Raw genomic sequence first — 26,647 nt, forward strand, 5'->3', positions numbered from 1 at the left:
ATCTATGCACCCCTTATTTCCTATCTTCTCTGTCTCTGACCAATTTGACTGCTTTTTTTTAATTATTATTTCTTTTTGACTCTGGCAATGCAATTTGAAATGTTCTGATTTCATGTATCAAACTCAGTAATATGTGTGTATAATTGTAATTTTTGCATATTTTCCTCTATTTTGCATGTGATGTCCCCTGTAAAATCTTACATTTATCTTTAATGTGAGTTATTAGCATATTGGAACATTTATTTAACAATAATTTACATTCTTGTGCATATAAATCATCATTTTTAAAAGTCGGGTCAATAGTCAGCCTCAGACCCCTAGGAGCTGGGTTTTCTGTCAGGTATATATTTAAATAATCCATATCAACACTATGTCGAAGCTCATCAAGCATACATTTTTCTACATTGTTAAAAACTTTAACCATTTTATGATAGTCTTGTCCATCATTAATTTCTATGGTGGCTTTCTGTACTTCTTGCAGTGTATCCGTAAATTCGGCGATGAGTTGGCCCCTGATGGAATGTCTATTTGAAAAATATTCCATATTAAAGGGGTTGTGCGATGCCCTGCCTTTCGGAGCTCCGCACGCAGCGTCCGGAAGTTCATTACTCCGAACGCTGTGTGCGGGCTTCCGTGTTCGCGGCCGCCGGGCATGAAGTCACGCCCGGCCCCCTCGTGACGTCACAAAGGGGGCGCGACGTCACGAAGGGGCTGGGCGTGACGTCACGCCCAACGGCCGCGAACACGGAAGCCCGCACACAGCGTTCGGAGTAATGAACCTCCGGACGCTGCGTGCGGAGCTCCGAAAGGCAGGGCAGCGCACAACCCCTTTAAAAATGGTCAGCGCTTGAGCAGCAAAGGTCACTTTCTGGTCCTCAAGGGACAACCTGAAGTCCCGGCAGGGGTTCGGTCCAAAGGCTGCAATTTGAAATACAAAAGCAGAAAGACCAATGCGCATCTAAGTGCAATTATCCTTTTAAAGAGAAATGCAATGGAAAATAAGTGGAGGTTTGCTCACCTTTGGATGTTGTACTATGAGTGGTATAAGTGGTATGTTTAAGAGTGCAGCCTGCACTTGTACCCTTTCAGCTGGTGAAGGACGGTCTGGTAAAATCTAAAGTATGGAAGAGAAAATCTCCCGGAAATGTAGTGCAATCAGCGGCGCTCTCCTCTTAATGTGAACGGGCTATTAGAAATAACCGGCAAGGAACGGACTTGTTAAAAATAAAAAAATATTTATTTTATAAAAGCATACGAAGGAACAATGCATTTCGTCAGGTTCTCTGATTGGGGGTTGGGTGTGACATTCTTTTTACACACACCCAAACCCGCGAAAATCATGCACAAATGCTACTTAAAACATTAGATTAAATCGAAAAGAGCATTGTATTCAATAAAACCCATTTTGCATTGTGCATTCTCTTGTCATAATAATGTGATAGAAACATCAGAGATGCGTGTGATTCAAATTCTTACATCACATTCACCTCAGCGGCTTTTCAGGCACAATGTCCTGTCTGCACGGCTGCCGGTGAAGTCTCAAGCTTCACATCCCGGCATCCCCCGACAGACAGATATGTCCGGCACCAGAACAGATGGGAGACTGCTAGTAGCAGCCAGAATTCTCAGGGAGGTATGTGCATTTGTGTTAACAGCAAAGGTATGTATCATTTTTTATTTACAGCACTTCAAGGGGGAAGTAGTAATGATAGGTGGATAGGAAGGGGTGCAATTGACAGCCCTCCGCAAAAATCAATAAAAAGGAGAGATCATAGCGCTCCGTGGTAGGCTCCGTATGAGTTCTGAACATTAGTTGTTTTTAGTGGGTTATTTAACCCGTCGATATTCTGATGAGACAGAACCTCTGAGTGGGAATATCTTCTGTGTCTAATTGTCTGGAAGCGGAAGGTATGTTTGTAACAGAAAATAATCACAATAGAGATGCAAGTAGAACAGATACTATGCATATCCGGTAAGTGTGAGACCAAATCTCTGAATGGGGATATCTCTAGGTAAAAATGTCTACAAGCGGGAGATGTATTTGTAGCAGAAAAATGAATGAATAAATAGGGATATCAAAATGATGCCATGTATACACAACATGAAATAAAATAATGGGTGGTATCAGGATAACTCGAATTCCAGGCATACACATGGAACTGTCTGATTTTAAATGGCATATTTTTGGTCACTTTTTATACCATACATTTTTTTTATAAAAAGCGATCAAAAAGTCTGATCAAAACTAAAATGGTACTGATAAAAACACAAAAGGCACAAAAAATGAGACCTCATACCGCCCTATACGCAGAAAAATAAAAAAAAGTTATAGGAGTCAGAAGATGATCATTTTAAATGTATAAATTTTCCTGCAAAATACAAAATCAAACCTATATAAGTAGGGTATCATTTTAATCATATGGACCTACAGAATAAAGGAAAGGTGGCATTTTTACCGAAAAATTTACTGTGTAGAAACGGAAGCCCACAAATTTTGTCGCACAACTATTTTTTTTTAACATTTTGCTGTAGATTTTTGGGTAAAATGAGTGATGTCATTACAAAGTAGAATTAGGGGCGCAAGTAAAAAAACATCATATGGACTTTTAGGTGCAAAATTGAAAGGGTTATGATTTTAAAAGGTAAGGAGGAAAAAACAAAAGTGCAAAAATGGAAAAATGCTTGGTCCTTAAGGGGTTAATGACTCTACTGCTTTAAACTATACATGTCTATCTCCATCAGTGCTCCTATACCAATGTAAAAAAACTAAGATATAGTAAAAATTTTCATAGATGTGTAATATATTAGAAGTGTGAACTACTTACACATATACCAGATTTAGCTAATTTTAATGCATTCATCTTGTAAGTGTCTATGGGGCTGTCCAGAGAAGCTTGGCTAAAATTGCTGAAAGCAGGGGAGTGAAGCACCTAAGCTCACTCCTACTGGTTAGTAGGAATCTCAGCACTGACACCCTGACAAAAAGTTGTCATTTTTTTAACCCCTTAAGGACCATGGGCGTAAATGTACGTCCTGGTTTGCCGGTACTTCGCGCACCAGGACGTACATTTACGTCCTGTGTATGACCGCGAGCATCGGAGCGGTGCTTCAATCATACTCTGCAGGTCCGCCATTAACCCCTCAGATGCCGTGATCAGTACAGATCATGGCATCTGCAGGAGTGGGCATGTTAAAATTGATGATCAGATCGCCCGCGGGGATCCGATCATCTGTAATGGCAGACAGAGGTCCTCTCACCTGCCTCCGTTCGTCTCCCGGCGTCTCCTGCTCTGGTCTGAGATTGAGCAGACCAGAGCAGAAGATCGCTGATAACACTTATCCGTGCTATGTCCTATGCATAGCACTGAACAGTATTAGCAATCAAATGATTGCTTTAAGTGTGAAAAAATGTTCAAAAATGTTAAAGTAAAAAGCAATTAAAAAGTGAAAAATCCCCTCCCCTAATAAAAATGAAAATTGTCCTTTTTTTCCCTTTTACCCCCAAAAAGCGTAATTTTTTTTTTTATAAACATATTTGGAGTGGCCGTGTGGGTAAATGTCCAAACTATCAAAATACAATGTTAATGATCCCGTACGGTGAACGGAGTAAATGTAAAAAATAAGTCCAAAAATGCTGCTTTTTTTTTGTCGCATGTTATTCAAAAAAAAATTATCTAAAAGTTTTATATATACAAATGTGGTATAGATAAAAAGTACAGATGACGAAGCAAAAAATTAGCCCCATACCGTCCGATATACGGAAAAATGAAAAAGTTATAGGTGGTCAAAATAGGGCGATTTTAGATTACTGATTTTGTACAAAAAGTTTTCGATTTTTTTAACCGGTACCAAAATATAAAAGTATCTAGCCATGGGTATCATTTTAATCGTGTTGATGCACAGAATAAAGAACACATGTCATTTTTACCGTAAATTGTACAGTGTGAAAACAAAACCCTCCAAAATGTGTAAAATTGTGGTTTTCATTAAAATGTCCTCCCTAAAAAATATGTTTTTGGGGTTCGCCATACATTTTATGGTAAAATGAGAGGATTCATTACAAAGTACAATTCATCATGCAAAAAACAAACCCTTATATGGGTCTGTAGATGGAAATATAAAAGAGTTATGGGTTTTAGAAGGTGAGGAAGAAAAAATGAAATTGCAAAAATAAAATTGTCCTTGTCCTGTTTGAATGGTCTAATTGTAAAGTTCCATATTACAGTCTCCACGGTACAGGCTTAAAGGGTACCTCTCTTTGATATATTATAGATAAATGTATGCAGAATAACTTTACAATTGCATGTTATTAAAAAATATGCTTCTTTCTATTTAATTTTCCACATTGAAGAAATGACCACTAGGGGTCTCCCTACCAGTCCTTGCAGCAAGCATTTCAGACTCATGCTGGAGTCCTAAAAACTACGAGCTGCCAGTCTGCTTTGATCACAAAGGAGAACACTGAGAGCTGCCAGCCTGCTTTGTTCACAGCCTGTTTGGCTGTGAACAAAGCAGACTGGCAGCTCTGAGTGTTTAGGACTCCGGCATGAGTCAGAAATGCTTGCTGACAGGACTGATCGGGAAAAATACAATAGAAAGAAGCATATTTTTCATTAACATGCTATTGGAAAGTTATTCAACATTCATTAATCTAAAATATATCAAAAGTTTATTTGATGAGAGGTACCCTTTAAAATTCATGTGTTTTTATGTGTTTATACTGTAGCATGTTCATTCAATGTTGCAGAGAGGTATTTTCAACTTTATTATTCTGAAACCTTTTATAAGTAAACCCACCTATTATAAGAAAAAAAAAGAACGAAACATGATGCATATAAACAATATAATTTTAATTGCATATATATTATAATAATGTTGTCTTATATTATGTGTTAATTAACATTAGAAATGTGGATAAACTGCAAGATTTTTATGTGCAAAAATATTCTTGTAATACCATTCTACAGTAGCATATATTAAATGTGTGGTTCACAATGGGTTGATACATAACAGGTATATCAACATTATCAACTAGCTTATGTTTACATGATCATATTTGATATATTTTATTCATCCTGTTAGGATTTAAAGTTTAAAACATAACTTTATTTGATCTTTTCCAACGCAGTATGACAATGTTTCCTCATAGTACCAAGAAACCATTTCTAGCAGTCATTTTATTCTGTGAACACACAGGCCGCACCCCTGCATCCACACTGCAGAATGTCGGTGTAGCTGTACGATATTTTCCTTCCGTTTTTACAGAGCAGGTGAACTTTCTTGCTTGTAGTTTTTGTAGGCTGGCAACAGGTGCAGTCATGTTCCACCATCTTAGGAAAACTGGGGTGTCTTGGAAATTACAAGAACATTCAATTAAAACTTAATTGTATTATACATAGTTAAATATGACTATATACAATTACAATTGCAATTTTTTCAACCACTGAAATTAACACAAATATAAAACACATGAAAACAGTGTTTTAGTATTATGAAATGTATGTTCCAGGGTTCGTTTTCCATATCCGACTGGCTCTAATCTATACAGTGTGAATAAAGGAATTATTGGCTCAAGAGGCACAGAAATCAGCTCAGCAATTGTAAGAGCGGTGTCTCTTTCATTGTCTGTTTATTTTCTGAGTTAGTTGATGTGTTGATGCCCTAGCCTATCCCCATGCTGTTTCTTTATCCATTCAAATCTCATCTTTCATCCACACCCTGTTAGGCCTGGGTATTTAACCCCTTAAAGGACATCTGCAGTGCTCATACATAAAAAAAAAAACTTTACCTCACCTGATAGCTCTTTCAAAGACCTTTCCAACGATACCTCATTTGTCAAATTTGGCCCAGCCATTCTCCTGTGATTGCCACCTTTAGCAGTAAGCAGCCATGTCATAAAGACTACATTTCCCATGACTCCCTGCGCCAGCTTCCTGTTAGCTGCGGGGAACAAGTGCTTCATGCGCAGGCGCTCGCAGCCTGTACTGATAGGCTGCGGCCCCTACTGTGCGCTCAGCCAATCAGGGCTGAGCGCATAATAACATTATGAATATTTATAAGATGGGAGGAGAGGGGCCGGCACGATGAGCAGTAGGGGGAGTGAAGCAATCCCCTGGCGCATTATGGGCATTTGTGACGTAGCGTCGACCAAGATGGCAGCTCCATAGAGAATAATAGGTCGATGCTACGCGTGTTAGGGGACCAGGAGATGACTTCCGGTGGCGGCATAGCGGAGAAACGGGACCAGCCAGGTAGTGGATCCCATTTAGAAACTTATATAACTTGTGATATTATTACATTTGGGCCCTAACTAGCGCTGTAGTTGAAATTAAGCGGATCCCTCCAGAGAACAAACCAGGATAGAGGCAGCGCACAGGACTTCAAAGGTAAAATGGTTTATTTACCCGGCATGCAACGCGTTTCGCTGGATAACCAGCTTCATCAGGTTGCCTGATGAAGCTGGTTATCCAGCGAAACGCGTTGCATGCCGGGTAAATAAACCATTTTACCTTTGAAGTCCTGTGCGCTGCCTCTATCCTGGTTTGTTCTCTGGAGGGATCCGCTTAATTTCTTCGCCTGTGTGTCCAGGAGCAGCTGCCGCTCTTCGCCCGTTGCAGGGTCACTTCACGCCTTCACCATAGTTGTACTTGGTCGCAGTACAACTATACTTGGTGAGCAAGTTTTCTTGTCTATTATCTTTGCTTTTATATTACGCTATCACACTAGGAGCGCTCTCCTTGTCTGTCTATAGCGCTGTAGTTGTCCTTTAAGGACCAGGGGTTTTTCCGTTTTTTTCTCCTTACCTTTAAAAAATCATAACTCTTTCAATTTTGCACCTAAAAATCCATATGATGGCTTATTTTTTGCGCCACCAATTCTACTTTGTAATGAGCTCAGTCATTTTACCCAAAAATCTACGGCGAAACGGGAAAAAAATCATTGTGAGACAAAATTGAAAAAAAAAAACTGCATTTTTAACTGTTGGGAGCTTCTGTTTCTGCACAGTACATTTTTCGGTAAAATTTATTCTGTAGGTCCATACGATTAAAATGATACCCTACTTAAGTAGGTTTGATTTTGTGGTACTTCTGGAAAAAATCATAACTACATGCAGGAAAATTTATGTTTAAAATTGTCATCTTCTGACCCCTATAACTTTTTATTCTTCCGCATATGGGGCGGTATGAGGGCTCATTATTTGCGCTGTGATCTGAGATTTTAGCGGTACCATTTTTGTATTGATCAGAGTTTTGGAACGCTTTTTATTCCATTTTTTTTCATGATGTAAAAAGTGACCAAAATACACTATTTTGGACTTTGGAATTTTTTTGCACGCACTCCATTGACCGTGCATTTTGATTAATGATATATTTTTATAATTCGGACATTTCCGCACGCGGCGATACCACATATGGCCCCGGCGTTATAGAACAGGAGTGGACTCATGACGTACCGGTACGTCATGGATCCTTAACAGGTTAAGTCTGCCTGATTCATTTTCTGGTTGCCCATGAAAGAAGTGATTTCTGTAGCTAGCTTTCTTTATTGTATTCTGCTATGTGGTATTCTGATTTTGGCTGTGTTTCCTGGATTAACTCCTTGCTTTCTGATTCAGCATATTGCTATGCTAGTTATGATTTCGGCTTGCTGACAATTTATTTGTTGGTTTGTTTGTCTCCTTCTGTATTGTTATTGTGTGTTTACCTTTTTTATTCCTGACAATTTCCTGACCTGTGACTGAGTATTTTGTGGTTTGTTATTTTGACTTGACGTCCCAGCACGTAGATAGGCAGACTCTGTCTTCGTGGTTGTGGATCCATCAGTTAGCACAAAATATCACAAAATGCAATATGCACTGTAAATTTTACGCTATGTGAGTCCAGTCTATGAATGATTACAATTGACCTCTAACAACATTAAAATAATATGCAGAAACAATCTTAGTCTGTTGCCTACATTTATTGAAAAGATATATTCAGTAGTGTTAAGCGGCATAGGCCATATTCGAATTTGCGAATATATTGACGAATATTCGTAATATATTCGCTAAATTCGCATATTCATAATATTCACGTTTTATTTTCGCATATGCGAAAATTTGCATATGCGGAAATTAGCATATACAAATTAGCATATTGCTAAATTCGCATATCCGAAAATTAGCATATGCTATGAAAAGCAGTATGCAATTAGAAAATGCGCACGCCAGTCTCACACAGTAGCATTAGAGCCTTCTCTACACCACACAAGCTGGAAGCAGAGAGGGGTGATCACTGTGATGTGTACTGAAAAAAAAAAAAACGAATATTCGTAATTACGAATATATAGTGCTATATTCGCGAATATTCGCGAATATGCGATATTCACGAATAAAATTCGTATTGCGAATATTCGCGAGCAACACTAATATTCAGCACTAATACAATTTATAGGGTAACTGGCAAAAAACTGTTCCTGATTTATGACAAGCAGCTTAATTCTTATAAATGTGGCGCAATTTGGTACTGTGGAATTGTTTGCATTTTTTTTACTCCTGCTGTGAGCAGCCATACATTTGGAACATGATACTGCACCTTTTTTTTTTTTACTTTAGATACATTAATTTAAAATATGAAATTTACAGAAGAAGAAGAACAGCAATCAGTATGTTGAATATTTTTTGTAGACACCAGTTGTAAAGTTATGATTTTAGTGATACTCTAAACTCAGCTTATCGGTCTACAGGCCATTTGGTGTCTCAAGGCACTTTCTCAAGCTGACGTCTCTTCCTTAACCCCTTAGATGATCAAAATCACAATTTTCTGGCTCCTCAATTGCAAGATTTAAAAATAAGAAAAACTCAATTTGTAAGATTAACCCTTCAGAATGGTGACAAGAATATTTTTGTGCCTTCGAAGCCCCCTCCATGATGACCAACTTTTTCTTAATATCTCTATTTCAGGATGTTTGACCAGAGCTGAGCTGTATAAAATTACTAGCCATACAGGTACTTCCTCCCTTAGTTGCCTAGCCAATCACAGCACAACACTCATTCATCACAGCTATACCATAACAAAGTGCTGGTAAAACTTCACTGAACATGCTGACTCTGTGCTGGGGATTTACATAATACACTACTATGGATGACATGTGTGGTAGTATAGTGGATGAACTTTGTACTTCCTAGTATAACTCTTATTAGGGCATCACATTGAAGCTTTCATTTACAGAAGAGATAGGTTAATTATGTTTATAGATTCAGACATTTCCATTCCTTAATAACTTTCAACCCTTTGCTTGCTGTCAGTGAATGGACATTTTCTTGCTTGTCATTACCTAGTATAGTTTATAGCTATTTACTATAATCTTCTGTGGTTAAAGAGTATTCTGGAAGATAACATTTACCAACTGTCTAGGGTGCCAATATAACAAAAAAAAAAAAAAAACTTGTACTCACCTGCAACTGATCCCCCACAGTACCATTCCTATGGTGCTGGGCCCTGCTGACAAAGAGCTGAAAGCATTGACAAAGTGGACTAAAACTGTTGTAACAGCACCAGAAGGGAATCAGTGACAGATGAGTACATGTATTTTATACTGGCACCTTGGGCACTTTTAAATGTAAAATGTATCTGCCAATACCCTTTTAACCACTGAGCAGAAACCCAAGTCTCTCTCCTGTTCTGGACAACAGGTTTAGAGTATTTACCTACACTGATACATTGGAACATCTACCAAATGATGGCGGAGTTGCATACATTTCTATTTAGACTTTTATACAATGAATAAACTTTATTTCCATACTTAAAATAAGGACACCTATTTCACTATACACCCACCTGGAGATAGAGGTACAGTAACCTCCACAGTTTGTTATTGTCACATTGGCTTCGCACTCTTCACTTTCTATAACCTTCCATGATTTCATAACATCACATTTGCCTGCATAACAATAGAATAGTAGTCTTTACTTGCACAACATGAAAGAAAGATATTTTTTGCACAGAAGGTCTCTTTCTGCAGTCATTAAATGATTAAAGAACATTTTTACAGTAATGCCTTGTGTACATGGTTACATTAAGAGGTTGTGCCATAATAACAATTTATTCACTGTCCAATGGAAAGGTGATAAATATCTGATCAGTATGGGTCCAAGCACTGGGACCTCACTGATCACAAAAATGGGGGTTCCTTGGTCCACTGTTTGAAAAGGGTGACAGGTCAAGTATGCCCATTACCACACCATTCAAACTCTATGGGGCTGTCCAAAATAGCCTACAAAGTGCTTGTATAGGTGATAAGTTTTCTTAAAGGGGTACTTCCCTAGAATTTTTTTTTTAAATCAACTGGTGACATAAAGTTAAAAAAATGTGTAAATTAAACACCTTAATCCTTCCAGTACTTATCAGCTGCTATATGCTAGACAGGATGTTCGTTTCTTTTTGAATTTCCTTTCTGTCTGACCACAGTGCTCTCTGCTGACACCTCTGTCCATTTAGGAACTGCCCAGAGCAGGATAGGTTTGCTATGGGGATTTTCTCCTACTCTGGACAGTTTCTAAAATGGACAGAGGTGTCAGCAGAGAGCACTGTCAGAGAGCATATAGCAGCTGATAAGTACTGGAAGGATTTCAAGTAATTTACAAATCTTTTTAACTTTCTGGCACCAGTTGAGTACCCCTTTAAGACTCACTACACACTACAGATTGCAACAACCTACTACACAGCACCCACTGAAATCTATGGGCTATTGTGCTTCTGTATGACCCCTATGTTACATACAGAAGAGCTTTTTTACTGCAAGATTTACTCAGAACCTAACAGATAACAAAAGTGTGTGCGCTTTAATTGGATTTAGTCATTCTAAGAGAGAATATCTTTGGTTTATGCAGACAATATCCATTATCACAATAAATGCATTATATTGGGGGGCAGTACAGAGATCTCTGATATAATCTATCTATACCCATGACTGTATCTATAACAAAGGAGCATCTTCTAGGGCATCTTCCATGTCTAGAGGAAAGAAGTTTTCTACACCAGCGCAGATGGGGTTCTTTACTGTAAGAGCAGTGAGACCGTGAAACTCTCTACCAGAGGAATTGTTCATGGTGAACTCAATAAAAAAAAGAAGGGGCCTGGATGTATTTCTGGAAAGTAATTATATTACAGGTAATGGATATTAAATTTATAGAGACAGAGCATTAATCCGGGGATTTATTCTGACATTTGGAGTTGGGAAGGTATTTTTCCCCTGTAATCGGGCAATTGAAATAAGGTTTTTTTGTTTGTTTGTTTTTGCCTTCCTGTTGATCAACACAGTAAGGACACAATGGGGATAAAGGTTGAACTTGATGGACTCTTTATTTCAACCTTATGAACTATGTAACTAGCAAGTCTCTACAATAGGCATGACACTTAATCTGAAATAATCTGAAATATGTACACTTTTTGAGAGGTTTCCTAGTAAGTGGTTTGGTAAGGGATGCAAGTACAGTGCTCTTTAGTAACATAGTTCAAAAGGTTGAAAAAAGACCAGAGTCCATCAAGTTTAACCTATAACCCTAATGAGTCCCTACTAGTGTTGTTCACAAATATTCGCAATTCGAATATTCGTCGCGAATATCACATATTCGTGAATTTGCGAATAATACGAATTTTGCGATTAAAATTCGCTATTACGAATATTCGTCTTTTTTTCAAACTGTTTTAAAAACTGAGCACATTGTAGGGATCTCCTTTGACTGATAAATGCAATACTTGTATCATTAAAGACCCAGGGATGAGACTGTGAGGCGAAAGGTTTATGCATGCGTATATTCGCATTGCGAATATTCGTGTAAATTCCGCCCTACTTATGCCTGTGAGCCAATGAGAGTTCTTTAAGCACAGTTGTGAGAGCTTAGCAGCGTCCCTAGCAACGTCCCTCGCATGATGTTATAGCGCGCATGCGCAGACGAGCGAAATTTCACAATTAATTTCGCATTCGCAATAGCGAAATTTCGCAATTCAAAAAAATTTCACGGATATAATGAATATTCGAATTTCACGGACATGGGACGAATATTCGTCCTCATATTCGCGAAATATCGCGAATTCGAAAATGGCATATGCCGCTCATCAATAGTCCCAACTGAGATCCAGAGGAAGGCAAAAAACCCTCATACTAGAGTTAAAAATTCCTTCCCGACTCCAAATATGGCATCAGAATAAATCCCTGGATCAACATTCTGTCCCTATAAATCAAATATACATAACCAGCAATGTTCTTACTCTCCAAAAATGCATCCAGACCCCTTTTAAATTCTTTTAAAGAGTTCACCATGACCACCTCCTCCGGGAGAGAATTCCACAGTCTCACTGCTCTTACAGTAAAGAAGTCTGTGCTGGTGCAGGAACCGTTTTTCCTCTAGTTGTAGAGGATGCCCCCTTGTAATAGATACAGTCCTTGGTATAAATAGATCATGGGAGAGATCTCTGTATTGTCCCCTGATATATTTATACATAGTTATTTGGTCTCCCCTAAGCCTTCTTTTTTCTAAACTAAATAACCCTAATTCTGATAATCTTTCTGGGTACTGTAGTCCTCCCATTCCCCGTATTACTCTGGTTGCCCGTCTTTGAACCCTCTCCAGCTCCACTATATCTTTCTTGCACACTGGTGCCCAGTACTGTACACAGTATTCTATGTGTGGTCTGACTAGTGATTTGTACAGCGGTAGAATTATTTCCTTGTCATGGGCATCTATGGCCCTATTGATGCACGACATGATTTTATTTGCCCGACAGCTGCCCGACACTGGTCACTACAGCTAAATTTACTGTTAACTAAAATTCCCAAGTCTTTTTCCATGTCAGTCGTCCCAAGTGTGCTCCCATTTAATACATAATCCCAGCCCGGATTTTTCCTCCCCATGTGCATTACCTTACATTTATCAGTGTTGAACCTCATCTGCCACTTCCCAGCCCAATGTAATTAATTAAGGGGGGATGGAGGGGGTATAATTGGGGGGAGGGAATGGGTGTTATTAGAGGGGGGAGGGAGGAGGGAGCTAATTTCTTTCAAAAACATCTCTACGTCTGTCCCCAGTTTGCGAGTGGTATTACCACTTGGCTTCATTCACTTTAATATAACTGAGTTGCAGGACAAAACCCAACCTGGAAACAGATGGCGAGCGGTTTTTGAAATAAATTAGCTCTGTTTTTCTATTCTTGGATAACACCTTTAACCTTTATAAGAGTTTCATATGTTTACATACACTTTGTTTTCATTCCTATTTATGTTTTGTTATTTGTTTACTTTTTATTTTTACACACATGCATGCTGTTTTGCATGCATCTTGTTGGTATAGCCTTAGGGAGTCAGCCTCCATTTTTTGCTCCATTAAAATAAACAGTACATAGAAAAGGCAATAGCTTAGACTTACGTGGCTCACAAGACTGTATTGTACAGCATCCATCCGCACTTGTAAAGTTAACGAGTATACCCTATGATTATAACAGAAATACAATTTGTAATGTGTAATGTGCAGATGTGTCTTTTCTAAACTTATGTCTAATATATATTGCCGTAGCCAAATAGTATTTCAATTTCCCACACCAATTCTAACTATATTGATTTATTTTAAGACAATAATAATAATCACTGTTGTATTTGCTATGGTCTATACATTAGTCGTCATTATCTCTTATTAATTTGCCATGAAAGGGTTGGAATTCGATCCCTCTAAGGCTGTCACAATTGTTATTAAAGGGGTACTCCACTGGCCAGTATTCCAGCTGCGCCCCTCCCATAAACTTGCATTGAGTGGCGTGACCTAACGTCACAAGGGGGTGTGGCCGACCCCAGCATCGTGCACACAGAACACTGGCCAGTGAAGTACCCCTTTAAGGTGCTTAAGTAGAAACATTGGGGGAAAATTTGCAAAATCTGTGCAGAGGAAAATTTGGCCTGTTGCCCATAGCAACCAATCAGATTGCTTCATTCATTTTTCAGATCCCTTTTAAAACAAAATAGGTGATATGATTGGTTGCTATGGGCCACTAGTTAACTGCTCCTCTGAACAGGTTTTGATAAATCTCCCTCCTAACATCTCCCCCAGACAGCCAAGACAATACAGGAGTGGCTTAGGGACAACTCTGTGAATGCCCATAGAATTTTTTAAAGGTTTAGTTTGAATCCGTTTATAATCTGTACAAAATATGATCCATACAACTACATAAACTGATCATGCCTTAACGGATCAGAAATACTGACGTGCAACTAGCCTTAATGACTTTTGTGATGTATTATTGCCAATTGGTAGTATTTTAGCACTACATGTAAGATGTAAGGCTGTATTCACATCATGATCACATCAGTATATATCGTTTTGGGCATACAGCAGCTGGACCCAGTATCCCCACCGGACCCGGAGCCACATCCTATTCATCTCAATGAGCTGAACAGAGTCAGATAGTGACTCATTTTTTCATCATATGGGTTTTTGTTGCCGGACTGAAAACTGTGGTCTGCTGCAGTTTCAGTCCGGCAACAAATAACGATTCAGTCCAAAAATGAGCCGACCGGAGTCATCACGTCCGGCTCATTGAAATGAATAGGGTGCGATTTTAAATTCTCCCACTGAATCCGGCTGCTGAATGCCCAAAATGTGGTGTGAATGCACCCTAAGGTATAGAGTGAGTATTTCCAGTTTTATGCAGAAGCTGTATATTTGCCACTCTATAATGAGTCTGTCAAAGACTTCTTATTGGTATAGTTTAAGTGTTTTCCAACCAGGGCGGCTCCAGTTATTTGAAAAATAGAACTCCCAGCATGCCCGGACAGCAAAAGACTGGTTGGGATATTACTCATGCAAATGAAATATATGTAAATATGTACAATATTATAATTGTGTCACTAGGTGGCAGTAAAGACAGGGCAATGTCCCTTTTGTTCACACTCTTTTTGCAAAGGTCATTTAAAAAAAATGCTTAACAGGAAGCTAAAACTCATAATAAAAGTGGGGTAAATCATGTAAGACAGTTTTTTGGGCTAAATTATGCCAAAACGTTTATGCATTTGCGATAGTTAATCGATGAGCCATTGTGATGTCTCTGTATGGACACTCGTGATTGTTATGTAAATGATGCCTTTTCAGTGTTCTGATCTTGTGATATTGCGTTAAATTGGTTTAATGAGAAATTGCAATTCCAAACTAAAGGAAAACCAAGAATGGATACATTTATAATTTACTTGTATGTATTTTACCTGTTCACATTTTAAGGGCTTTTGCACTGGACAAGACATCTCTCTTCTAATAACAGTAAATTTTTTGGGTTCACAGTCATAACAAGTGCAGTTATCACCAGGAGGGCGCCAAAGATTTCCAGGCTGTAAGAGAAAATGATTTCAGTAACTTAGAGGGGTCATCTGTGACTTTCCTTAGGATATCAAGAAATATTGAAAAAAGAGGAGACATCGATGTCACGTAAGAGAGGCATTACTCTATTCTACATTTATCCTGTTAGGAGACCGCTTGGACTTCTCTAAACTGCCATTTATGCAAAAGTGGGAACTAGACCTAGGGGAAACATTCTCTGATGAACAATGGAAACAGGCTTTGACGTATTCTCGCACATTGCTGCACTCTACCAACCATAGAGAGGCTATCCTCAAGTCTATCTATAGATGGTATTTTACCCCCTCGAGACTCCATCTTATGAACCCGGCATGCCCGGACCTCTGCTGGAGACAATGCGGACAAACAGGATCCCTCTTACACACACTTTGGGGCTGTCCTATGCTCCTTCCTTTATGGAATGGGGTTCAATTGCTCTTAAGGAACCTGCTGGGCGAGGATTTCACGCTCCACCCTAGTTTAGCTTTATTGCTTTCGAATCTGGATAGATTGTCTAAGGATGTTCGCTCTCCAGTAGCTCACATCCTAATGTCGACTAAACTTCTCATCACCAGAGGGTGGCGCTCGCCTGAAGTCCCTGGCTTATTAGAACTAGTTAATATGGTTAACTTATCATGTGGTTATGAGAGATCTTACACTAGCTCACTCCCAGATTGCACATTTCCACAAGCATTGGCAGAGATGGCTCTCTAGCCCGCACTGTCCCCAAGGGAGCCTCACATGAGCACTAGACTTGATGCGGCTCAACAGGATCGAACTATTACATATGGAGTACTTGGGTGCAGATTCTTTTTCTCCACTCTTTTCTCTCCACTTTTTCTTTTCTTACTGTCTGTCCTTTTTACTATTACCCTCTTAACCCATTTTATACCTCACCACGGATTCTTAGGAGAGTTCGGCTTCTCTCCTACCAGTAGCTATTTACTACTTGTTATTTACTTCTGGCATTACTGTTAATGTTATAACTGTTGCTTTTTCCTGCAACTCTGGTGTTGTTGTGATGTAACCTTTATTATTTGTTAAAACCAAAAAATATTTGAATAAAAAAAAAAAGAGGAGACACACAAAAAAAGAGGAGACACTACCCTTGAATTTTATTTTGAATACATTTTGATGGTTTTATATATTGGCCCAGATTTATCAAACTGTGTGAGAGAAACAATGGAGCGATTTTCCCACAGCGACCAATCACAGCTCAGCTAATGAGCTCTGGTAAAGTGAAAGCGGAGCTGTGATTGGCTGCTGTGGGCAAATCACTCATACAGTTTGATAAATCTGGGCCAATGTGCTTATATTGTCCTTGATTATAGAAGGTGTTGTTAATAATCTTCACCAGTAGTTATATTATGGTAAACTACTGTTCCTGTTTTCAGTAATTTAGAATACATCACCGATCTATCAGTTGGGTCTCCCATTTACTGTATGGCCGAGTTGACATTGGTTTTGAGTTCTGTTAGGGGAGCTCCATTCCAATGTGAGAAGTTAAGCGGAGAAAATAAAATACAGCCGGTCAGACACCAGACAGAAATCTGACGGACCCATCTGGATCCCTTAGTGTCCAGGTCCGTTGTTTGTCACTGGAACTGACTGCAATGGAGCTTTAACGAACATGTGATCTTAGCCTACGAATCCAATATATGTAAAAATAACCTCAATGTCTGGTGTCAGTATTTCACTCATACCTTGATCAATACAGTGTTATTGATGGCACAGACATCCTGTGAACAATTCTGACAACACTTTTCAGGTAGATTTTCATCTGAATAACCCTAAAGAAAAAAACAAACAAAAAAAAAACAAGAGAACAAAACAAGAGTTGGATTCTTGAAAGCAAATACTTATATGATATCCATGATTATAAAGTCACAGATCCAAATCCTATTCATTGTAAAGGTACATTTAAGTGTTTGCTGTGGGAACAAATGTGTGCAATAATTGACTTGTAGTGCGGATTTTAATGCCGTAGCATTTCAATTTATGTTACAAATATAGGGAGAGTTGCAATAAATTCTTAGTGATGCAGACTTTTCTGTAGAAAAACGAGTATCTTTTTTTTTAATAATTTTCCAGTATTTGCGCTACATTTGGCCATACTTGTAGGCTATATTCATACAATATTTTAGGGATACAAAATATACCATAAATGGTTAACATAAAGGACAGGCAACTTAATTTTACAGCCGTAAAAAATGTAATTTTATTTATGTATGTGTAAAAATTACGATTGTTTGAACTGAGTTCAATTAAACTTTGCAGTACAAAAACATTTTGCGCTCCTGAACTGAAGCATGGGGCTGCAAATCTAAGCATCACCAGTAAACTATGGCATGGCCATGATCGCAGTTATAGTCAGAATCTGATGTTTAAAATGAAATTAACAGTAGTAGTTCTCGATACAGTTCTGGCCATGCTGGGTCATACATGCAGTGAAACGTAAGGCACAGTACATCATGGAGAACAACAAATTTTCTAAATGGTTGATCCTGACAGATATTTAAATCTTGAAGTTCAGATATACCTTTATCATCTCGCTGGCATCAAGTTGACAGAAAGTCTGTACACATTTTCCACAACATTCTCCAGGTTTTGGTTTATATATAAAACCCTGAGGATAGCATTGAAAGGATAAGTTAAATGTTTCTAAAACACAAAAATCACAATGTTTAACCATTTTTTACATCTAGTTTCTTCCCTAGAATCTTAATTCATTATATACAGTCTTTGCCATAAACAGTTTTCACTATCACTATGAATATAACTGTTTCTTCCCTCATAACCTGACTAGTCTTCTGCTTTCATGCATCTAAAGATAGGCAAAAACATCTTGAGGTGCATCAAAAAGGGAACAGATGTACCTGAAGATAACATAATTCTACCACTGTACAATTCACAAGTCTGATCATACACAGAATATTAAAGGGGTATTCCGGGCAAAAACATTTTATCCCCTATCCAAAGGTTTCCGGGACTGGGTACCGGCCGTCACGCCCCCCTCCCTTAGAATTGAATGGAGGGGGCGTGGTGTGACGTCACATCCGCAGTCCCGGAAACCCGGAGGTTTCCGAAACTGGAGATTCAGCACCCGCATAGAATGCGGGTGCTGCAGGGAGATTGTGGGGGGTCTCAGCAGCAGGCCCTCCATTATCAGACATCTTATTCCCTATCTTTTGGATAGGGGATAAAATGTTTTTGCCCGGAATACTCCTTTAAGGAAAATTCTTATGCTTTAGCATACCAGGACATTTCAGACAATTGTATGATTCCAACTTTTAGGAGCAGTATGAATTCCAACCCGTCTCTGTTCAAGTATGACTGCGCTAGTGCACAAAACAAGGGCCATAAAGGCGTTGGGGAGGGTTTGGTGTGGATGACCTTGACTGGCTGCACAGAACTCTAACCCCAACCCAATCCAAAACCTTTAAGATGAACTGAAACAGAGATTGTAAGCATAACCCTCCCATCCAACATCAGACACAGCTAAATCTTGTAGAAAGTCATCCTAATAGAGTAACTATTAAGCAACTCCATTATAAAGAGGAATTCCTGTACTTTTCTTCTTATCTCCTATCAAAAGTATAAGTGTCTGATCTCGGGGGGGTCCAACAACACCTGCAATCTTCTGCCCGGCACACCATTGTTCTGAAGATTTGTGTTCAAAACACTGCCTCTCCTCGTGCACAGAGCGGCAGTGGTGAACAGGCCCTCTCCGGGCATTTTCTGTGGGAAAGCTGGAGATACATGAGTGCAGTTTTTGAGCCAAAGTCAGAAATGGATCCAATAGGAAGAAAAAGTATGAGTATGAGTCTGAGTCTCTCTTTTGTATTTCCCATCCCCTTCAATACACTTCTGGCTTTGGCTCAAAAACTACAGTTGCAATTTCCCCCCCAAAAAAACACACCAGAAAAAACCCTGTGTAGAAACTAGGGCTGCACAATTTGGGCGGAGGGTCCCCGCAGTCAGACTCCCCACGATCTAAAAACTATCCTTTGAATGGGGGTAAGTTTTACTGCACTGGAGTGCTAATTTAAAATGTCCCCTTCTGACCCCTAAAACTTTCTTATTTTTCTTTATACGGGGCTTTTATGGGGCTTATTTTCGATTGGTACCATTTCTGTTTTGATGGGACTTTTTGATCACTTTTAAGTTTTTCCTGCTATATGAAGTGACCAAAAATCAGCAATTCTGGACATATTTTTTTTTTTTAAAGTTTACACCATTGACGGCACAGTTTCATAAATTTTATACAGTGGTCCCTCAACATACGATGGTAATCCGTTCCAAATGAACCATCGTTTGTTGAAACCATCATATGTTGAGGAATCCGTGCAATGAAAAGAATAGGAAGTTATACTCACCTGTCCCTGCTGCTCTGGACCGTCGCTGTTACCCTGGATGTCGCCCTCCATAGCTGTCGCCGCGTCCCCGGGGTGTCCACGACGCTCTGGACGTCTCTGCTTCCCCAGGATCCTCGCTCTCCGTCGCAGCCATCATGTCACTACGCACCCCGCTCCTATTGGATGACGGGAAGGCGTGCTCGGCGATGTGATGACGACGAAGGAGCAGGGGATCCCGACGAGGACACGCCCAAGCTCCGAGCACAGGTAAGAGACCATCACCGGAGCACACGGGGCACTGTAAATGGCTATACGGCGGCAGGCAGGCCCTCGCATGTTGAAATTATCGTATGTCGGGGCCATCGTAGGTCGGGGGGGTCACTGTATCTTAATAGTTCGGACATTTATGCACATGGCGATACAACATATGTTTAGGTTTATTTTTGTTTATGTTATTTTATTCGGAAAAGGGGGGGATTTAAACTTTTATTTAGGGGAGGGGGCTTTTTCACATTTATTGACTTCTAATTTTTTACATTTTTTTTTTCACAATTATTTTTTGTCCCCATGGGGCAATGTTTTCACACAGAGTGTCTCCAGTTGTTGCAAAACTACAACTCCCAGCATGTTCATACAGCCAAAATCTGTACGTGAATGCATGGAGTTGTAGTTTTGCAACTTCTAGACACTGATCCATGCTGTGTCATAGGAGCCTATAGCACAGCACTGACCATTACTACAGGGTGCTGCAGCTGCCTGCATTATTGGAGCACCGTTCGGATGAGCCAGAGGCAGGTAGGGAACCTCCGCTCATCCTTTCAGCTTATCAGGACCCCGTGGGTTTTGCCGCAGATGTCCTGATCAGCTCCACTGAGCTACCGTTACTTGTTTTTTGCATTTTAGATGCCTCGATCAATGTTGATTGTGGCGTCTAAAGGGTTAATGTCAAACATCACCAGAATCGGCTATGTCCGCCATTAGCTAGTATGAAGCGAGCTCAGCTCCTGAGCTCACTTGATACACTCGGATGGCTGCACCGTTTAAAAATGGCGGCTGGAGCTGAGCACTGCTGGGAGGAGAGCCAGTTGGCTGCACACCTGCACAATGAAAAGGCCGAGCTGGTCCGAGCTGCACGGGAGCTTACCGCTGGAGCCAGACTCTGCTCCCTTGTTTCACTTAATTGTCGGTTGTGCGGCCCACTGTTGCCCACTTCAGTGTGCGGCCCACTGTTTCTCCACACAGTAGTGTTTAGATAATCACAAAATTTAGCAAAGGGCTAAATTGACATATTGCAATCGGCAGTAATCGCGATTCGATTGCCATTGTGAGATATCATGCAGCCCTAGTAGGAACAAAGCCTAGCATTGGTCAACCCAAGCTGTTCATAAAGGTGATCAAAACAGAATGAGCATGTAAGAAGATGTTGCTGTTTAATAGAAAACCCTTACCAGGGGGCAGCGTGTCTGGCACACTTTTCTTTTGCATGTTACTTTTGCAGAATAGTTTTCCATTGTGCACTTGCATTCTTCACAGCTTTTTGGATTTTTTGGAACAGAGGTTCCCACCTGTAAAATAGGTACATTTATACTTGGTACATTTATACTTGGTTTTAGCTAAATAAGTATAATAAATATAGATCAATTATAGATAATTAAAGGACAATGGGGGGGATATTTATAACCAAAAAAGGGGCAGACAAGTGGAGAAGCTTAAAGGAAAACTGTCATATTTTTTGCCCCGCACTATCCATGGGTACCTGTGGATAGTGCGGGTGACGCTGAACATTTTGAGTCCTACCTTGCCCGGATTCAATTCGCCGTTCGCCCGCTATAGCTGGTTTTCGGTATATTCAAATTAGCTGCTAACTGGCACGGGTGGGGTTACTGCCTTCAACTGGCACTGTGACATAACCGCCGCCCGGCCCGCAGTCCTACCTTGCCGGGATCCGCTGTGCCGTTTGCCCATTACAGCTGGTTTTCGGTATATTCAAATTAGCTGCTAACTGGCACAGGCGGGGTTCCTACCTTCAACTGGCACTGTGACGTAACCGCCGCCCGACCCGCAGCACCGCTGGCTAATGAATATTCATACGTTGTCTTACACTCTCTGTCTCATCTCGGCCGAGTCCTGGACGAAACTGCGCATGCACCCTTACTCCAGCGCTGCTCCGGACAAATGAAGCAATGCTGAAGACCGCTTCCGGGTATAGAAGGAAATCCCGTGCATGCGCAGTATCGTCCAGGACTCGGCCGAGATGAGACAGAGAGTGTAAGCCAACGTATGAATATTCATTAGCCATCGGTGCTGCGGGTGGGGCGGCGGCTACGTCACAGTGCCAGTTGAAGGTAGTAACCCTGCCCGTGCCAGTTAACAGCTAATTTGAATATACCGAAAACCAGATATAACGGGCGAACAGCGCAGCGGATCCGGGCAAGGTATGACTCAAAATGTTCAGCGTCTCCCGCACTATCCACAGGTACCTGTGTATAGTGCGGGACAAAACATATGACCGTTTTCCTTGAAATGGTGCCACATTTACTATAGTATGTGCCAAAAAAACCTTGACTTACATATACCACCTAAAAGGTGCTGCAGTCCAAGATTAGCTAGCAGTAACCTGATACACTGTTAAAATTCTGGCCCAGTCTTAGACTGCCTTATCTCAATTAAAAATAGTGAGTTTCTGAATATCCTGCCAAAATGTATTTTTCCACTTCATTGGACCAGTTTATAAAAAACTTTTGCTTTCAAATGTTAAGATTTACAGTTGGGCAATGCTACTGGTTTTAACACAATTTATAGAAGTCTATGCCTTATAAATATAATAATGCTACTCTGTGTACACAACTCCCATTAACATCCATGGAAGATAGTAGTGGTCTTGACTTATCAAAATGTGTGAGAGGAAACTGTTGGGATTTCGCCCATGACAACCAATAATAGCTCAGCTTTCACTTTACCAGAGATTGTTAATATGTGAAAGCTGAGCTGTGATTGGTTGTTATGAGCAAAATCCGAGTTTTCTCTAATGCCGTGTCTTCATTCAACGGTGGAATATTTGCTCGGAAAAGTTCTGGGCGACATCCAATCAGTCTAGGACCACTCAGACATGCGCTGTTGATGCGACTGAAAGAATGGTCATCTTCATTCTGTCAGCAGAGTCTCCAAGCAGAAGCGGAATTTCCAAGCAGAATTTTTCTGCCAGATTCAGCTCGGAAATTTCGCCATGTGGAAGGGCACTAAGTCGATCACAGCTGCTTTCCTGACAGTATTCATGCAGGCACAGCTGTGCATACTTTAACAGCATAACATTTATGTACAGGACTGTGTGTGAAGTGCCTCCCACTAATGATGCGCTGTATATTTAAATCATACGTGGTGTTCCTTTCATCCAACGGTTTAACCACCGTATGATGCAGCTGACAATGAGAATGAACCTTTCTTTGTAATGTAAAAGCTAATTAGAAGGATAAAAAGTAACCTTAAAGGGGTACTCCACCCCTAGACATCTTATCCCCTATCCTTTGGATAGGGGATAAAATGTCTGATCGCGGGGGGTCCCGCCAGCGGCGGGACCCCCGTGATCAGACATCTTATCCCCTATCTTTGGATAGGGGATAAGATGTCTAGGGGTGGAGTACCCCTTTAAGGTATATTTACACTGTGTTTGAAGTAAATGTTTGAGGTCTACATTGGGAGGATTCCATGACATATGCCACTGTATAGGGATACAGAAGCATACCTCCCCTCTAGGCCCTGCGTTAAACACAAATATACTGTATATACCAACTTTTTTTGTCCTGTGATTCCTCATTAGGGAATAGTGTTGCAGACCACACTATGCCATACAGTTAAAAACAATTATATATTTATAAAAGGTATACAAGCCCAATCAAGGTCAAAAGCACTCTCTTTTGGGAACTGTCTGGTGACACCTATAAAGTATCCACCTTGTCAAGCAGACACTGCAGAAAAAGTGCAAAGTCAGCCTTAAAGGGGTACTCCACTGGCCAGCGTTTGGAAGTAAATGTTCCGAATGCTGTTTTCATGCCGCGGGGGACGGCCACGCCCCTTATGACATCATGGCCACACACTCTCAATGCAAGTCTATGGGAGAAGGCGTAATGGCTGGCCAGTGGAGAACCCCTTTAATACTTTATAAAGTAATAAAGCACTCAAATAAATATCTGACAAACTAACATCCAAAGGATGAAAAAGTTTCTTACCTCATATTCTGAGCCTTCATAAACACAAAAAGGAGGCCTTGCTGCAAAGGGGGATATATACATCATATTATATAAGAGTTTCAAAAATGTACATAGGTGAACTTATATATGTACTAATGGTTTGAGAAATAGAATGTTGTTAAAATAGACAAACAGACAGACAGATAGATAGATAGATAGATAGATAGAGGAGATAAATATATAATACAATTATTTGATACAGTTATTGCAAAATGTTACTACTATCAAACTCCCTCAGATAAAGAAAGACATGACATGAATGTCACCTGTGTTATATAGCAACAGAAATATTAGGAATTCTTCCTTTATATATGAAGATAAAATGGAGTACATACCATGTCTAACCTCTGCAGTTCATGAGGCCCAGTAGAAAAGGAGGCTCACAGTTACCTGTCTGTGAGTCACTAAAGTAGTGGCAATTGGCCTATTGGGAACAAGGCACCCATATACTGTTCCAGCACTGGGGCCTCCTGTATGAGGAAGTTCACACACAATATTTTGGCTGTTTTACTGGTCAAAGTAGGCCCTAAAAACCGATGAAACAACTAACCAAAAAACTGGCTTAGGCTGCATCCACATAATGTTTTGTAGTTATGGTGACCGGATCCGGCTGGGAAATGTGAAAACCAGGCACTCCCATATCCCAGCCGGATCCATCCTGCATCTCATTCAGTTAAAGGAGCCAGCAGGAGTCAGATAGTGACTCTGATCTGTAAGTTTTTGCCCCATATATGGTTTTCTGGCCGGTCAGAATCTGATGAATGAGATGTGGGACGGGTCCGGCTGGGATACGGGAGCACCAGGGTTTCACATTTCACAGCCGGATCTGGTCACCGTAATTTCAAAACATTATGTGAATGCAACCTTAACCCTTAAGGACCAGGGGGGGGGGGGTTCCGTTTTTGAATTTTCGTCTTTTGCTCCTTGCCTTTAAAAAATCATAACTTTTTCAATTTTACACCTAAAAATCCATATGATTGCTTATTTTTTGCGCCACCAATTCTACTTTGTAATGATGTCAGTCATTTTGCCCCAAAATCTACGGTGAAACGGAAAAAAAAATCATTGTGCGACAAAGTTGAAAAAAAACCGCCGTTTTGTAAATTTTGGGGGCTTCCGTTTCTACGTAGTACATTTTTCGGTAAAAATGACACCTTATCTTTATTCTGTAGGTCCATATGATTAAAATGATACCCTACTTATATAGGTTTGATTTTGTCAGACTTCTGGAAAAAATCATAACTACATGCAGGAAAATTAATACGTTTAAAATTGTCATCTTCTGACCCCTATAACTTTTTTATTTTTCCGTGAATGGGGCGGTATGAGGGCTCATTTTTTGCGCCGTGATCTGAAGTTTTTAATGGTACCATTTGCATTGATAGGCCTTATTGATCGCTTTTTATTCATTTTTAAATTATATAAAAAGTTACCAAAAATGCCCTTTTTTGGACTTTTTTTGGAATTCTTTTGCACGTACGCCATTGACCAAGCGGTTTAATTAATGATATATTTTTATAATTCGGACATTTCTGCACGCGGTGATACCATATATATTTATTTTTATTTACACTGTGTTTTTTTTATGGGAAAAGGGGGGTGATTCAAAATTTTAATACGGGAGGGGTTAAATGATATTCATTCACTTTTTTTTTTCACTTTTTTTTTGCTGTGTTATAGCTCCCATAGGGACCTATAACACTGCACACACTGATCTTTATCATTGATCACTGGTTTCTCATAGGAAACCAGTGATCAATGATTCTGCCGCATGACTGCTCATGCCTGGATCTCAGGCACTGAGCAGTCATTCGGCGATCGGACAGCGAGGAGGCAGGTAGGGGCCCTCCCACTGTCCTGTAAGCTGTTTGGGATGCCGTGATTTCGCCGCGGCTATCCCGAACAGCCCACTGAGTTAACCGGCACTTTTTACTTTCGCTTTTAGCCGCGCGGCTCAGCTCTGAGCGCGCGGCTAAAGGGTTAATAGCCTATTAGCGGCGGGTCCCGGCTTCACTATGACGCCGGGCCCGCCGTGATATGATGCGGGGTTACCGTGTAACCCCGCATTATATCACGGGAGCAGGACCAAGGATGTACCGGTACGTCCTTGGTCCTTAACCCCTTCATGACCCAGGGTTTTTCCATTTTTGCACTTTCATTTTTTCCTCCTTACCTTTAAAAAACCATAACTATTTCAATTTTGCACATAATAATCCATATCATGGCTTATTTTTTGCGCCACCAATTCTACTTTGTAATGACATCAGTCATTTTACGCAAAAATCTACAGAGAAACGGAAAAAAAATTCATTGTGCAACAAAATTGAAGAAAAAACACAATTTTGTAACTTTTGGGGGCTTCCGTTTCTACGCAGTACATTTTTCGGTAAAAATGACACCTTATCTATATTCTGTAGGTTCATACGGTTAAAATGATACCATACTTATATAGGTTTGATTTTATTGTACTTCTGGAAAAAATCATAACTACATGCAGGAAAATTTATATGTTTAAAATTGTCATCTTCTGACCCCTATAACTTTTTTATTTTTCCGTGTATGGGGCGGTATGAGGGCTCATTTTTTGCGTCGTGATCTGAAGTTTTTAGCGGTACAATTTTTGTAATGATTGGACTTTTTGATCACTTTTTATTTATTTTTTCATGATATAAAAAGTGACCAAAAAT

General features: G+C 40.0%; 1 protein-coding gene across 1 annotated transcript in view; it reads right to left on the minus strand.

Moving 5' to 3' along the window:
- Positions 1-4,880: 4,880 nt before the first annotated feature.
- LOC130277500 (mucin-5AC-like) overlaps positions 4,881-26,647 on the minus strand; it is a 255,045-nt gene continuing 233,278 nt past the window's right edge. Inside the window, exons 30-37 of the mRNA XM_056528176.1 lie at positions 23,940-23,980; positions 21,162-21,278; positions 17,898-17,984; positions 17,062-17,148; positions 15,229-15,351; positions 13,406-13,466; positions 9,819-9,921; positions 4,881-5,349 (exon numbers count right to left, since the gene is read on the minus strand). Of these exons, the coding sequence (XP_056384151.1) occupies positions 5,178-5,349; positions 9,819-9,921; positions 13,406-13,466; positions 15,229-15,351; positions 17,062-17,148; positions 17,898-17,984; positions 21,162-21,278; positions 23,940-23,980 (791 nt within the window). The 3' untranslated portion in view covers positions 4,881-5,177. The remainder of the gene's footprint in view (positions 5,350-9,818; positions 9,922-13,405; positions 13,467-15,228; positions 15,352-17,061; positions 17,149-17,897; positions 17,985-21,161; positions 21,279-23,939; positions 23,981-26,647) is intronic.

Source organism: Hyla sarda, chromosome 6 (assembly GCF_029499605.1).
Source record: "Hyla sarda isolate aHylSar1 chromosome 6, aHylSar1.hap1, whole genome shotgun sequence".
In the NCBI taxonomy this organism is placed as follows: Eukaryota; Metazoa; Chordata; class Amphibia; order Anura; family Hylidae; genus Hyla; species Hyla sarda.